Source organism: Colletotrichum spaethianum, assembly GCF_022836535.1.
Source record: "Colletotrichum spaethianum MAFF 239500 DNA, contig20, whole genome shotgun sequence".
NCBI classification, from domain to species: Eukaryota; Fungi; Ascomycota; class Sordariomycetes; order Glomerellales; family Glomerellaceae; genus Colletotrichum; species Colletotrichum spaethianum.
The window spans coordinates 435,770-450,922 of record NW_026054790.1 but is presented as its reverse complement, the minus strand read 5'-3'; the positions used below and the strand labels follow the sequence as shown (position 1 = coordinate 450,922).

The window sequence follows — 15,153 nt, the reverse complement described above, 5'->3', positions numbered from 1 at the left end:
CCGATGCCTTGAATGAACTGATCAGGAGGATCCTCCTGGTGACATCGTTTCTGGCCGCTTCGAGGTCATATGGGGAAGCCCCGTAGGTAATGAGGGCCTCGTCCTGGTAGTTCCAAGGCCGCAGCGTCGTCGGCTCGGGTATTCGCGCCGGGTGTATTGCATGAGTATTTCACGACGTTGAGAAGCGTGACAGTCAAAGCTGGATTGAGTTCTTGTTACTGCATCTGGCTTGCCGTATCCGTGCCGATGTGATACTCTGCTAGTAGCCAGCACGCAGCATACCAGTTTTATTATGCCATTCCTGTATTTCATGTCTCGTGATCCATCGTGTCCGATTCAGGGGTAGGGGACCAGCGTCGAGTCGTGCGTCAACAGCCATACGTCTTGCATTTGATGACAGTGTGAGGATTAGCCGTGTTCGTCCACTCACATCATATATTGAAGAAAAAGATTCCTTGAGAAGCAACCATGTAATATCGCAGAGCTGAGGCCGGATAAGTGAGTATACCCCTTAGTCAGCCCAGGCTGCCGACAGTCGAACTGCATCACAGCCTTGCCCCCTGGACATATTTGCACCCATGAAGCCGCACTGCGGGATTCAGTTTGATGGTTAGACCTGGTATGGCTTCATACAGAGTGCGAAGTTTCTACATAGACCAACTTTGCATTATACCTGAAAATAAGAAGGCAGATAGATGCTGGCCAGCGTCCGTACCCAAACCAATCAAGTCGCTACCCTGAGCGCACGCAGGTCGAGATACGCATGGCACAATCATCCTTGTCGAGAACTGGACTGAAAACCGAGCGCTCTACCACATGGTGCCGCCCATCATTGTGGTTCCTAAAATAGAAAATAAAAAGTCGCTTAAGTCTTTCTTGGGGCCAAGTCCAGCCGTAAACCGGGTTATGAATCCTTGCCACAACCAGCTGGGAATGGATGAGGAATCACACAAGACCTCTCGCGATCCCAAAGGTTGCGTCGGGGTGTACGGCCAGATGGATGTGTTTCTGAGTGAGTTGGCCGCCTTTACACCTTGTACCTAACTCAGTAATGATTTCGTCGATTTCCTTTCCAGCAACAATCAAGCCAATATTGAAAACGTAGACAATCATGTAATCACGAGACACAATATATTGGAACTTTGAAACTACGCGAAACCATGCAAACAACCACAATGCCTGTGGATGAATCAACTGCCTCGGGTTCCGTAAAACTGCTCGCCACAACACAATAACCCACTGAGCTCAACCCTTCACCAACACCCTGACCCAACCCACCTTATCCCCTACGGCCTGGCAGGAAGGGGCTTCTCTCCGCCAATCGCAGGCACAGCGAAGCCCAGCAAGATTCATTATATTGACGTGGATGTGAACTGCCATTCAGGTGCCGAAACGACTCTTGTGATTGAGAAAATATGGTAGAAGCATATGTGGCTCGGAAATTCACACCATCCTTACTTTCGTTGCCAAATATGTGAAAACCATTTCTTTCTTCTTCCCAGACAACATATCGCAAGATCAGTGCCTCCCGTTTTGGCTTTGCTCTCCTCAAAGCAATTTCTCTCTCATGAACCGTCTGAATACAGTTGAAAGCTTACAGCGCAAGCCACTCACCACTTTGTCATCCAGACGACCGGAAACAAGAATGGACACATATTTCGAATTACCGAGCGTATGAATACAGTCTACATACACAAGCGCCAAGGGTCACTGGCAATCGACGTTGTCGAACATTTTTGATTGACAAAATACTGTAGCTATACAGGCAAACATAACACGTGAGCATACATAAACATGAACTTGAAATAGTATTGGGCCAGCCGCTCATTGTATTCCCAAATAAACACGACGGTTTCCCAATGCCGAACGCCAGCTTCGTGCCCTGCCATGTTGCAATACAATCGTCGCGCCGGGCCCTCCTCTCCTCCCTCAACTTCAGACACGAGGAAAAAAGAAATCGGGTGCTCAGACCCTCTTACAGAGGACGGAATGGCGACAGGCAGTGTCGGTAACTTCGGGAGTAGGGCTGACAGGTGGCCAATTGAGAGCCGGATAGAAAAGGAGATCTTCAGGACTAGTCGGCCTCGATACTCGAGGCGCGAGGGTATCTGGTACGTAAAAGAGAGTGATGGGGGATTTCGCCGTAACAGGCGTGTTGAGATTGACTTCGTGTGCTGTTATTCATGCAATCATGCTTTCTGTGGTGTATCGAGAGTATTGGAGACGAGTTGTTCACAACTCATCGCGGACATGCTGCACAGTCTCCTTGACAGCGTTCGTGACAACAGAAGCAGCTGAAGAGGCAGTGGCCGAAGCAGCGCTGGCAAGACTGGCGGCGGAGGCAATGCCCGTAGAGTAGGCAGCTTGCAGGCGACCCAAAACGCTCTCGGAGACAGTGGGTTCCTTGCCGACCAGGAGCTCAGAGACAAGTTTGCTAATATCCTCATACTGCTTAGCAGCTTGGCCTTGAACCGCTGCAAGACTCTCAGCAACGACTGCAGTGGCCTGCGACGCGTACTGTCCGGCGCCGCTGTAGGCACTATCGTACCATGCGGTTGGTGTGGGCTTGCCATAGATCTGAATGCTGGCGCGGCTCACCACGGCCTCCCAGGTATCTGAAACCCCCTTCTCGATGGCCTGCGCAGCATCCACAACCTCCTGGACGCCGGCGGAAACGGAATCGCTGACGATGGAAGCGGCTGCCGAGAAGCCATCGCTGACGGCGGATGCTACGGCAACAGCTTCCTTCTGCGCTCCAGAAGCCACGGCGTCGGCCGAGCGAGTGGCAACGGAGGCAACAGAGGACGCAGTGCCAGCTACATTAGTAGGAGTAGGGGTCGCCGTCGCGGAACTCAAGGCCGAGGATGCGGCAGCCAGGAATTCGGAGTAGCGAGCATGAGCGACACCCAGGCCAGCATAGTAGTTGTACTTGGCTTGATCAAGGAGCTTCTCGACCTGGGAAGTAGGGGTAGCAGTGGCAAGACCAAGCGCAATCTTAGCACTCTCGTACTGCTGCTCAGCCCACAGGCGTCCCTCGTTCAGACGCTGGGAGGCGATGGCCTCAACGCTGGCCCAATCATAGGAAGGGGTAGACTTGGCGGGGGCAGTGCCATAAAGGGCCTTGGAGGCTGCCTTGACGGCATCATCGTAACGGGAGCTGGCGGCCGCGATGGCGTCGGCATAGGCACCAGAAGCAGAGGCAATCAGCTTTTCTTGCGTCGGCTGGGGGGTGCCATAAATCTTGGCAGAGATGGCAGCGCTGGCAGAGGAATATTGCTCGGAAGCCTTGGAAATGGCGGCAGAGTAGGCCTCCTGAGCCCTGGAAGAAACGCTGTCGGCGTCCTCATCGTCGTCCAGAATGGGCACTCTGCTCGAGACAGACTGCGCGGCAGCCCCGAGAAAGGCGGGCTTTACAGTCTCGGTATCGGCAGCAACAGGCTTGTCCTCCGCAGACTCCGGGATGATCTCCTCCTCGAGCTTTTCGCCAGGTACAGCGTTCTCCTCATCACCGGCAGGCGACGATCCATCGGTGCCGACAACGTAAGTCTGGTCTTTACCGGGAATGATGGTGGATGCCAGGTCGGGTCCCGAAGCAGTGCTGGACGAGCTGCCGGCTACAACGCTCGACGCTTGACTGGCGACGCTGCTGGCGGACTCGGACACGGCAGAAGACACAGCGGGAATGGCACTGCTGAGGCTCTCCTTGACTTCGCTAGCAACGCTGCTAACGGAGCTTGCCGCTCCGTCAGAGCCAAGGTCAGTGGCGGGCGACTCGTCCTCGATCACGCTGGCAGCCGATTCCAGAGGGTCTTCCTCAGGGGTGGAGATGGCCTCAGAGGGAGTGGCGGACGCCTCGGCGGCACGAAGGCGCTCGGCTTCTTCGGCGGCAAGGCGGGCAGTTTCACTGTCGAAGTTGTCGGAAGAATCCTGAGCGGTGAGCTTCCAGAGGCCAACCTGCTTAAGCTTGGCGAGGTCCTGTGCAGCAGATTGAGCAGCAGCCATGCCTGAATCCTCAACCTCGTTCGAGGCTTCGCGTGCCTTCTCCAGGCCGGGATGGGTAATGATGAGCTTCTTCAGGTCCATGGTCCACTCGTCGAAGCGGTCCTTCAGCTCATGGTACTTGGCCCAATCCTTGTAGGTGATGCCGTCCATCCATGCCCACTTCATTCCAATCTTCTGAAGTGCCAAGTCACGGATGCTCTCAAGAATCTTGAAATGCTCATCAGCGGCCTCGGTAACAGCACTCTCGATGTCGGCCTCGTACTCGTCCTTCCAGACACGAATCTTCTGCGCCTTCTCTTTGACGTTGAGTCCAGCTTTCCGAACATGTGCAAAGAGCTCATCCTGGACACCCTCGGGGGTGTCGGCTGACTTTTGGACAAGCTTGATAATCTGCTTCTGCAAAGCATCAATCTCGGTGATGGCAGCGTTTTGGAGCTCGGCGACAAGCGCCTTGCCCTGACCATGGGCCTTTTCCTTGATCACGCGTTCGGAGATCTCCTGAACACGGTCCTCAATCTCGGAAGCACCCTCCTCGGCAGCCTTGGCGAACTTGGATTGCCAGCTGCTAAGATCCTCGGCAACAATCTCGCGTGCGGTCTTGCGAAGGTCAGACTCGTCCTCGCCAGGCGGGGGCGCGTGGACCTGCTCCGACTTGTCGTGCTGAGCGACCTCGGACTCGTCTGGAATATGCGCGCTTTCCATGGCCACGGAAGCCTTCTCTGTAGCGGATGAGACAGCCGAGGAAACAGAAGAAGCGGCGGTGGAGGCGGTTGAAGCCGCAGGCTTGGTGAAAGAAGATGCCTTAGCAGTGGCACTGTACAGGTTGTTAGTCTCTCGTTACGGGTGGTGAACATGGAGGACAATGTTTCCTTACCTCTCAGAGACGTTCTCGAGCGATCCCTTGGTCTTGTTCTTGTAGCGACCAAGGCGCTGTCCGATTCTAGCCAGTTGGGGCTCGACATTTTCAATGTACAAAACACGGAACTGGGGCCAAACAGTGGCGTCGAGGAAGCTGTACGTTTTGTTCCAGGCCCAGTAGGCGGACGGAACAGCCGTCTCGGTAGTGAACTGAGAGGCGACGGCATAGCCCTGTGCGGCGTATGGGTGGACGAACCGGTACGAGGGTAGGATGACATCGTGGTAGGTTTGCAGAGCATTAGTGCGCGCGATGTCGTAGTAGGGGCCTACGGTGGTCGAAGCCTTGGCGACATGGGGGGCGACAGTCTGGTCATACTTCTCCTGAGCCTGCTTCTGGTAGACAGCGAGCTTGGGGTGGATGTTCTTGTCCCATTGCGCCTGGCCGTAGGCTTGGGCCTGTTGCAGGCGGGGACCGCCGTACTTGGTGGCGTAGGCCTTGGTAGGGACAAATACTCTCTCGTTGGCGATGTTGTAGTAGGGCGTCGCCTTCTCGACGTAGGGAGCGGCGTAGGTATAATAGTAAGGCTCGAGGTGGGGTGTTACGGCGTGTTTCAGTTGGAAGTACGGCTTGCAAATCTTGGGAGAGGACTCGTCGCAGGCCTCGAGGTTCGCAGGACAGCGGAAGAGGATTGATATGATGGAATACCAAGTCAGGATCCTGGGTTGCGTCGTCAGTCAAGGGGTCTTGGCCAAGTGTAACTATCGCCATGACGACAGTGGGGATGTGTGCACCAACCTTGCGACCATGTTAAATGAGCGGCCGAGCAGGGTCGGTCCTCGCTTCGGAGTTGTCCTCCTCTTGATAGTCACAGCCTGTCCGCTCATCTTGCCGTTTGGCTTTCCGTTAATCTTTCCGTTCGGTACTTTGGGGAAGCCGTTGGCATAGCCACTGGTAGCCTCCATGACGGAGGGTCGTGCGTTCTGGAGATTACCAGGCGGCTCGCTTGCGCGTGACGTGAGTTTGTGTATGTTACCGGCGAGGTTGGAGAGAGAAAAGCGTCGGGCGGGCGGCGAGGTAAACCGGATGCACGCGTCGGAGACGAGAGGATGCGGTACTCGAAGCTGCGTTGAGCTAAGTAGGTTGGTCAGTTAAGGGATGATGGAAGGAAGAACCAAGAGAAAAAAACAAGTCGAGGGCGAAGACGTCAAGTAGGAGCAAGGTCGAGGGAGGATAGGGAAAAAAGGATAACGGGCTGGTTGGTTGCACAAGGAGCTCTGATGATTTTCAGATGTCGCAGTCCCAGTCGGCGGCGGACATGGGCCGGTTCAGGCGGGCTAGGCCGGGCTGGGCGGCCAAAAGCTGGGTAGCACCAATGGATTGCAGGGGAGTGGGCAGTGGTGACTGGGACTTTTTGGGGGTAGGATTGTGGGGCCAGGAGTTCATGATGATTGATCTACCTTCAGGATGGCGATGGTTTTTTGTTTTGCTTCAGGTCGTCAAGGGACACGCTGCCTCTGTCGTATGTGGGAAGACGGCGAAAGGAGGGGACACTCTGGCCACGTCGTCGGCTTGAAGGAAGGTGATGAGGAGAGAAGATAACAAAGGAGGAGAATGAAAAGGGGACTTTGATGCAAAAAAGTCAGTTTCTTGTTGTTGTGCTTCCTTCCTTCCTTCCTACCTACGTAGGAGGTGACCATTCCAGCCTGGCCAGTTCCTACTCTGGGCCAAGTTTTTCCTCCTCGCCAGTGTCTGGCCTGAGGAGGAGGGGCGCCCGGGCATGTACACGCAGGTACTTTTGCGCTGCGATTGCTGAAAAAAGGTACTTCACTTGGGGAAGCTTACATAAGTGAGACGTCGAGCTCTAGCGGCACCACTAGCCTGTTGGAAATCTGCATCTGAGGGCGCGCAAGAGCTGCCTGCCACCTCGGAGCAGCACCCCGTGGAATGTCTCACCAACGTCATCGTCTTTACAGCTATTGCTTCCATCGCGTGCTACCAACCAACCAAACACGTTGGTGAGCATGCGGATAACAACAAGCAGGTCAGCAAGGCATCACAGATCGCCAAGTTACCTATCTCTTCCGCCCTCGCACCCTCGACCTACCTACGTCGAGCTCGTCTCCCGCGCTGGCACCGGCCCACCCTCGCGTCGATGCCTGTTGCCATCCATCCCATGTCCAGTCCTCACCATACCTCCGCATGGAACGAGACATTGGGACTGTTGAACAACCCTGCTAGGGGAGGCACGCAGGCACGGACTGGTTTGAATGATTGGCAGACGGTAACCACGCCGTCGTCCATGAGCCACAACCCCTCGAAACACGCCAGCCAGGGTCCAATCAAGTGGGCCAGACGAGGCTCTAGTGATGCAGCATTGCATCGTTCGCACGCAAGTGTGGCTCACCAGCTTGAATTCCCTGGACTTTTGGAGTTCGGGAATGTGCAGCCGAGTGGCCGGGCATCTTGCACCATCTTGCACGACCCATGTGACGACGACGATGATGCTGCTGCTGCTGCTGCTGCTGCTGCTGTCTTGATCCGAGGTGATTACCCAACTTCTGGACCCTAGGGCCTAGCCGAAGTTCCATAACGACAAGAAACACCATCTGGTCTGGCATGTGCTTTTCCTTTTCGTGCAATACGGTGATTCTGTTACTGCGCCAGTATTGACGTGGTCTTAATTTGCTCAGATATTTACTTGCACTTCAACTTCCTTTCGCATAACGTTAAATTCTGTGCATTCGCGCCAGTCGAGTACTCAACTTGATCTTCAATGACGCCGAAGTGGGAAGAATCATCAAAAACGTTGAGGTGCACCGCAACATGGCAAAGGCACAATGACATAATGCTGCAGCAGGCAATGCCATTCTACACTATTGTGTTTTTGGCCCTCCTTCTCCAAACCAATTAATTGGGGGATTCGAGTTGGAGGAACTGGGTCACGTGCACCTCGGATTAGCTTAGGTAGCGAGGACTCACTCAGCGGAGCCGGCACGGGGCGGATGATCCAAAGATCCGGGTCATGTACCAGACCCCTGCTCGGACCGCGGTTGCGGACTCGACGGGGACCCGCCAGCCAGTTGGGTCAATGTGCCACTGCCACTGCCGCTGCCACTTGGACCTGAACCTTCAGCCATCTCAGCGCAAGGGATCTCGGTCGATTTAATTAATCCACCATCCAATCCCCAGTATCACGGATGTTCTGGAGTGGCTTGTATGCCTTGACGATTTATGATACCCAAACCTCTTTCGTCTTCGTCCTCTCTTTCTTGTCACTTCATCACTTGTCGACTTGTGCGGCAATCTGCTTCGCCAAGTAGCTCTCGCCTGCCCCCGCAATCTATTCCTGTCTCTCGAGCTGCGTAGCTCCGACTTCGACTTCGACCTCGAACCCTGCGAGTTTCTCTTCACGTGTCCATACCTCGAATTTCCCATCCGAGCCGCGACCATCGTCAACCCTGCTTACGAGTTTCTGTCCATTCGACCTCTTTACTGTCCATCGTCTAGGGGCACTCATGCGTTCCTAATAGATCTGCATCTCAGCAAAGGGCTTACGTCCCCGCCGCCGCCGCCACCACCGATTCCGACTCTGACTCCAACTCAATCAGTATGGACGACCCCGCGATGGAGCCACTCATGGCCGCCGACGCTGTCGCGCACTCACGACGGCGCTTGTCGTCTTCGAAGACTGTCTCTGCCTTCCACGATACTGCGAGGCCACGATCCCAAGCGAACGATGCTGGCGCACTCGATCCAGACACTTGCCGCATTTGCAGAGGAGAGGCAACCGCCGAAGAGCCGCTCTTCTACCCGTGCAAATGCAGCGGCAGCATCAAATACGTCCACCAGGACTGCTTGATGGAATGGCTCTCCCACTCGCAAAAGAAACACTGCGAGCTTTGCAAGACGCCATTCCGCTTCACGAAGCTGTACTCGCCAAAAATGCCCAAGACGTTGCCTGCCCACGTCTTCGTCGGCCACATGACCAAGTATCTCTTCAGGAACGTACTTGTGTGGTTGCGGGCTGCGCTGGTCATCAGTGTCTGGCTTTGCTGGCTGCCCTACCTGATGCGATCCGTTTGGGCTTTCTTGTTTTGGGTCAGCGATGAAGGACTGGGTAGCGGCGCTCTGTGGAACAGCTCGAATGCGACCGTCAGCCGAGGCGTCTCGGTGGCCTTCTCTGTTGCCAACTCCAACGTTTGCCCGGCATCACCTCTTTTGGAACCGACCACGACGCCGGCAAACTTGGGAGGCATGCTGAAGGATATCATCCAGGGCCAGGAACTCCCGTTCAGCCAGTCCTTTCACGGTGTCAATATCACAACCAATGATTCCATGTCGGCTGCGCTCTTGAGAATGCTGCTCGGGTCCATCACGTCCTCAGGCTCCAACAACTCAACCGCGACACTCGCTGGGGGCAGTGACCCTGTTCTGGATCGCCACCCGTCTCTCTTAAGCGGCGTGTCGTGGTTGCGTAACATGACCAGATACCCAGTAGTAAACCGGACCATTATTGGCGTGCTCGAAGGTCAGATCATTACGATTTTGGTCATCATCTCATTCATTCTCGTCATCCTGGTTCGCGACTACGTTGTCCAGCAACAGCCGGAAATCAACATGCGGGCTGCCTTCGCTGCCAACGATAACCAGCAGGCTCAGCCTCAGGCACAACAGCAGCATCAGCATCAGCATCATCATCACGAGCCTAATGACGACGTCGACATGCTAAATAACTTCCCAGACGAGGAGTTGAGAGGGCCGAGTGAAAGTGATGAGGATGACGAATCGACGACTGGCGAGCGACCTGGAGGTCAAGACGGCATGCCTCATGTGGCTTGGAGTGACCAAGAAGCGACAGCTGAAGTCGCGGAATCCTCACTGCCAAGGCCACTTGATGCTTTCGGTCCACGCGCTTACGGTAACGCTGAACCAGATTTTGACTTTAACACGCCACCAGAGAGCAGTTCCGACAAGGACAAGGATGCGCAGACTCCTGTCGCCACTGTCCATGAATACCTTCGCATCTATCGCCAAGCCAATGGCGATCCTGAAAAGATTCTCAAGATCATTGAGGAGGAGGACTTGGATGAGCCACTGGGTTATTGGGCCAGGATCACAAAGTCTATGATGGATAAGAACCGAGAGACGGGCGTCCCGCAGCCGAAAAACAACGACTCTAGATCTGATGGACCCTCGAATTCTGGAGGTTCGCCAGCCCCGCCCCCATTCACAGTTCAGCTACCCGCCCCTTCAACGCCTCAGTTCTCCTGGCCGATCCATGCCTCAGGTGAAAGCAGCACCGATGAAAGTGCCAAAGGAAAGGGCAAGGCCGTGCAGCAAGATCACCAAGAACCTATTGCTGGCGGCGAGGGTGCAAGTGAGTTGAGGTCAACACCTTTCCAAAGCCCTCTTCGACCTAGATCTGTCTCCGACGGCCCACAACGGAATGATACCATCAACCCCTTGGCAAACAACAGCTGGTCTTTCTCTGGTTTGAACTCGTTACCTCCAGCTGAGCCCGAGGTTGAAGAGCCGCTGCAAACGTTCGATGCCAATCCTCGAGCTCGTGTCACTGGACCTTCTGCTGGTCGCTCCACTACACCCCGTACCAGTTGCCTGGAGTATGGCTCCGACTTGGATCTCGGGTTCGGCACTGCGGAGCCTTCTCAGGAGAACGGCATTTTCGATCATCCAGAGCTGGAGGCGCAGCCCGCAGACGGCATTGGCCCGCGACGAGACACTGGCATCGCCGTCGAAGCGGTCGATGAAACCAACGGCATGCCCCAAGAAGCCGAAGACAGTCGAGTGGCTCAGCGTCCGCCTCTTCAGCGAGGAGTCATGGACCGAGTTGCCGACTTCATGTGGGGGGATATCGAGATTCGAGAGCTGGACATAGGTGGACGCGATGATGAGGCCGCCCATGACCACGACCATGACAGCGATGACGATGATTTCGAGGACGATATGGACGATGATGACCAGGACGGCAATGAACAGGACCGCGAGGTCGTCGAAGCTGCCGTGGCCGCCGGCCTTGACCCTGAAGCCATCGATGACGCTGAAGATTTCGAGGGTATCATGGAACTAATCGGTATGCGCGGACCCATCGCCGGCCTCTTCCAAAATGCCATCTTCTGCGTTGTGCTCGTTTCAGTCACGATCTTTGTCTGTGTCTTCGTACCTTACAACCTCGGACGGATCAGCGTTTGGGCAGCTATGAACCCCATGCGCCTCGTCCGTATGCTTTTCAGCATGACCAAGTTCATTCAAGACGTAGCTGTCGGTGTCATGGCCGGACTGGGCAGTCTCGCTTTATCCTTCATCTACACGACAGGAAGAATGATGGGCTTCCCGGCCGGAAACGGTGTTGGATTACTCATGACGAAGACTTTCAACATCTTCATGAGCGCGTCTAGCCGGGTTCTCGAAAGCCTCACCAGCGAGTTGCCCATCATCTCAACTACCGAGATGCAAAACTTCTCCGCCATCAGTCACGAAGCACTTCTAAACTTCAAATCTTCATTGTCTGACTCACTTGTTGCTGTAGGCGACATCCTGAGCTCTGTTTTCGACCGCGACCTCGTAGCAAACACCAGGCATGTGGCATCCCTTTTGGCGAACGCAATTATGTATGCGTGGAACGCGGTTCAGGACCTTCCCCCCAGCGTCCTCAACCCTGGCTCGTGGGTGATCAGCTTTAGTGTGCCTGAGCCCTCGACGGCCGTCAATCCCGCGCTATCGTACTGGTCAGGCACCGACAGATTCTGGGCGATTCTCTGCGGATATTTCACTTTCTCGGCCATCAGTGCGCTCTACTTGCGACGCGGCTCCCCATTTTCCACTGGACAGACAGGCCAGGAATGGGAGGCTTCGCTGATCGACTTGCTTAACCAGGCCAGCGGCGTTATGAAAGTCATTCTTATCATTAGCATCGAGATGCTCATTTTCCCGCTATACTGCGGTCTCCTCTTGGACGTGGCTCTTCTCCCCCTCTTCGAGGCTACCACCCTCAAATCACGGGTCGCCTTCACGATCAACTTCCCGCTAACCTCGATATTTGTGCACTGGTTCGTGGGAACAGGGTACATGTTCCACTTTGCCCTGTTCGTCTCCATGTGCCGCAAGATCATGCGCAAAGGCGTTCTCTGTAAGTTTCTCAGTCTTGTGTCTTATCCGTTCGCCTGCTAACTCTGACAGACTTCATTCGTGATCCCGATGACCCGGAGTTCCATCCCGTCCGTGATGTACTGGAGCGCAACGTCATGACCCAGCTGCGGAAGATTCTATTCTCTGCCTTTGTGTACGGAGCGCTTGTCATCGTTTGCCTCGGCGGTGTGGTCTGGGGCCTGGCTCTCAGTCTCCCCAATGTTCTGCCGATTCACTACTCTTCCAACGAGCCTGTGCTGGAGTTCCCTGTCGACTTGCTGTTCTACAACTTTGCAATGCCTCTGGCCGTCAAATTCTTCAAGCCCAGCGATGGCTTACACGCTATGTATACCTGGTGGTTCCGAAAATGCGCTCGAGGACTGCGTCTAACCTGGTTCCTATTCGGCGAGCGTCGCATTGACGAAGAAGGGATTCTGGCTTTGCGTCCAGGTTCGGATCTTCAGAATCTACCATGGTGGAGGCGGTGGTTTCTGGAGGTCAACAAGCAGAACAAAGTTGTACCAAAGACATGGGAAGACACCTTCGAGGGTGGCACAGCCAAGCCAACATCCTCGATTCCAAATGATCAAATGATCATTTTGAGTCTCAGAAAAGCCCGCCTTGTCGAAACCGGACAGCTGATCCAAGATGGTCACTTTGTGCGCACACCTGCGTCGGACCAGGTCAAGATACCCAAGGGAAGACGCGTCTTTATGCCGGTTTCTGAGAACAACTCGCGTCTGGACGGCAAAGCCGACTCCCCCGACACAGACCTCTACTCGACGGACCAATATCAGCTGGTGTACATCCCGCCGCACTTTCGGGCCAGGGTCTTCCTGTTCATCATGTTCATCTGGATCTTTGCCGCCGTTACAGGCGTGAGCTTCACAATTGTGCCTCTCGTTTTCGGTCGCAAGATGTTTAAGGTCCTCATCCCTGCTCACATCCGGACCAACGATATATATGCTTTCAGCATCGGCATCTACATTTTAGGTTCGGCCGCCTACTTCCTCTTCCATGCCCGCACCGTGTTTAAAAAGATGGCGGCTTGGGCTTCGTCTACTCTGCAGTCCGTGTGGCAGAGTGATGCTCCGATGGGAGTCGCGCTCATGGGCATTCAAGTTGCTAGGCTTGCTTATGCATATACCATCCTTCTAGTCGTCTTCCCTCTGATCCTGACGGCGCTCATGGAACTATACTGCCTCATTCCCCTCCACACCTACGTGTATCCGCCTACGCCCTACATCACTGAGACCAGCCATAGCGGACAGTTCAAGGACGGCATCGTCGTCACCAACCAGCACACGACAAGAGTCATACAGTCATGGACTCTGGGCCTGCTTTACGTCAAGCTTGGTGCCCGTGCCATCACCAGTCTGTATGAAGGCACTCGCATGGCCCAAGCTGTCCGCGCCGTACTACGTCGCGGCTGGCTGCAACCTGACGTGCTCGTACTGACAAGAGCGTTCGTCGTGCCTGGGCTCCTGATCGGGGGCCTGGCAATTTTTGGGCCTCCTTACGCGGTGGGTTGGATGGAGTCTCACGGCCTCCTTGGAGCACCTGGACCTGCACCTCACGAACTCAAGATGATTTACCGTCTATCCTATCCTGCCGCGGCGTTCAGCGCACTGGCAGCAATGGCTTTCTGGAGCATCGTGGGCGTGTTCAACAACTGGAAGGCGCGCATCAGGGATGAGGCCTACCTGATTGGCGAGAGGCTTCACAACTTTGGGGTTGGCGCTGCTGGTGCAGCGGGCGCGCGTGGCCCTTGGAGAGTTAGGGGTCGGTTGTAATGCGGCACGTATCCGCTATGGAGGAGTTTTGACTTGTGCACTCATGATCATAGAAGGAAAAGGGCATCTGGCGAATGATGTTGTTTCGTGTAACTTGTACAGAACAGGGGGCCCATCCCCTATATACATAGAGTATAGTGTCCTATTCATATCCAGCTCTAGCAGCTCTGCGTTCTTGTTCGGCTGGGCATGCACGCGGGTGACACATCAGAACTCGAGGCGCAACTATGACGTACGTGTTCTGAGAGCCCTGGATCGCGAGTAGTCCATGTCTCGTGTCTGGCACTCAATGTCTTCTCGTTGTTTCCATAGACAATCGCAGGTTCGCCCCATAGCACAAAACTGCCCGGCGTCCCTCTTTTCGACCAATGCAAACCTCATAGTCCGATGTTTTACAATGTACAGGCAGGTTCTCTCAACCTCGAAGCTTTCATTTGCAAAATACTATCTAGAAAAGCATGGCGGCTCCGCCAACAGCAGCGGCAACAGACGCAAACACACCGGCGGCGGCGCCGACGGAGAAGAGGTTCCCGGCCATGCGGGGCGCGGCGTTGGGCGTAGTGGAGGCCGAGCTGGCCGGGGAGCCGGAGCTGGAGGGCGTGCCGCTGGCGGAGGCGTCGCCGCCGGTGAGGAGGGCGGTCAGAGTCGGGTCGGAGGTAAAGTCGGCGGTGATTGTTGCGTTTTTGCAGTCGGAGCGGGTGGGGGCCGTGCCGGAGACAAAGTTCACGGCGGCGCACTGGCGCGCGGGTGTGTTAGTCGAGGCTCATTTTTTCCGCGAACATTCACGGATCCCCGGAGAGGCTTCCGATAGGGAAACATGGAGGGTTTTTTCACATGACTTACAGTGTACAGCAGGCCGTCGGGCGAGTGCGCCACGACGCTAATGATGCCCTTTTGGCCGGTGAAGTTGGACGGCACGGCGATCTTTGGCTCGCAAAAGTTGCCGAGGCCGGTCTGCAGGACAATGGGGAAGATCTGGGTCCATCCGCCGGCGGCGGTGCGGTCAAGGGTGGCGCGGAAGAGCCAGTTGGTCTGGGGGTGGCCGTTCTCCATGCCGATGGCGTCGCCGTCGACGTAGAAGTCGGTCGTCTCGGAGGACGACGACGCCGTGTAGCCGCCGCAAGGGGCGGTGGCCTCGTTGTCGTCGCTGTCGCCGAGGGGCTTGGGGAGGGTGAGGGAGAAGTGCGCCGTGGCGAGGGAGGAGAGGGCGAGAAGGGGGAGCAGGATGCGAGTCATTGTGGCGGTTGTTTGATGGGATTGTATTAGGGTCTGTTGGATAGAGTGTTTGATTGACGAGGCGATGATTAGACGGTATGGGTTTGGTTGTTGTAGATCCGGACGTGACGGCGCGCA

At 55.4% G+C, this 15,153-nt stretch overlaps 3 protein-coding genes across 3 annotated transcripts; 1 reads left to right on the top strand and 2 right to left on the bottom strand.

Annotated features, from left to right (window-relative positions):
* Window positions 1-2,232: 2,232 nt before the first annotated feature.
* Window positions 2,233-5,823, bottom strand: ColSpa_07829 (uncharacterized protein; the record flags this gene model as incomplete). The annotated part of the gene is made up of 3 exons (XM_049274041.1): window positions 2,233-4,816; window positions 4,877-5,578; window positions 5,657-5,823. The coding sequence occupies 3 exons, from the start codon at window positions 5,821-5,823 to the stop codon at window positions 2,233-2,235; spliced, it is 3,453 nt and encodes a 1,150-aa protein (XP_049129998.1).
* A 2,647-nt stretch (window positions 5,824-8,470) lies between these two features.
* ColSpa_07828 (ERAD-associated E3 ubiquitin-protein ligase doa10) lies at window positions 8,471-13,800 on the top strand (the record flags this gene model as incomplete). The annotated part of the gene is made up of 3 exons (XM_049274040.1): window positions 8,471-10,676; window positions 11,016-12,008; window positions 12,059-13,800. 3 exons carry the CDS (start codon window positions 8,471-8,473, stop codon window positions 13,798-13,800), a joined length of 4,941 nt encoding a protein of 1,646 aa, XP_049129997.1.
* A 448-nt stretch (window positions 13,801-14,248) lies between these two features.
* ColSpa_07827 (uncharacterized protein) lies at window positions 14,249-15,036 on the bottom strand (the record flags this gene model as incomplete). Its single annotated transcript, XM_049274039.1, has 2 exons — window positions 14,249-14,536; window positions 14,644-15,036. The coding sequence occupies 2 exons, from the start codon at window positions 15,034-15,036 to the stop codon at window positions 14,249-14,251; spliced, it is 681 nt and encodes a 226-aa protein (XP_049129996.1).
* Window positions 15,037-15,153: the final 117 nt, after the last annotated feature.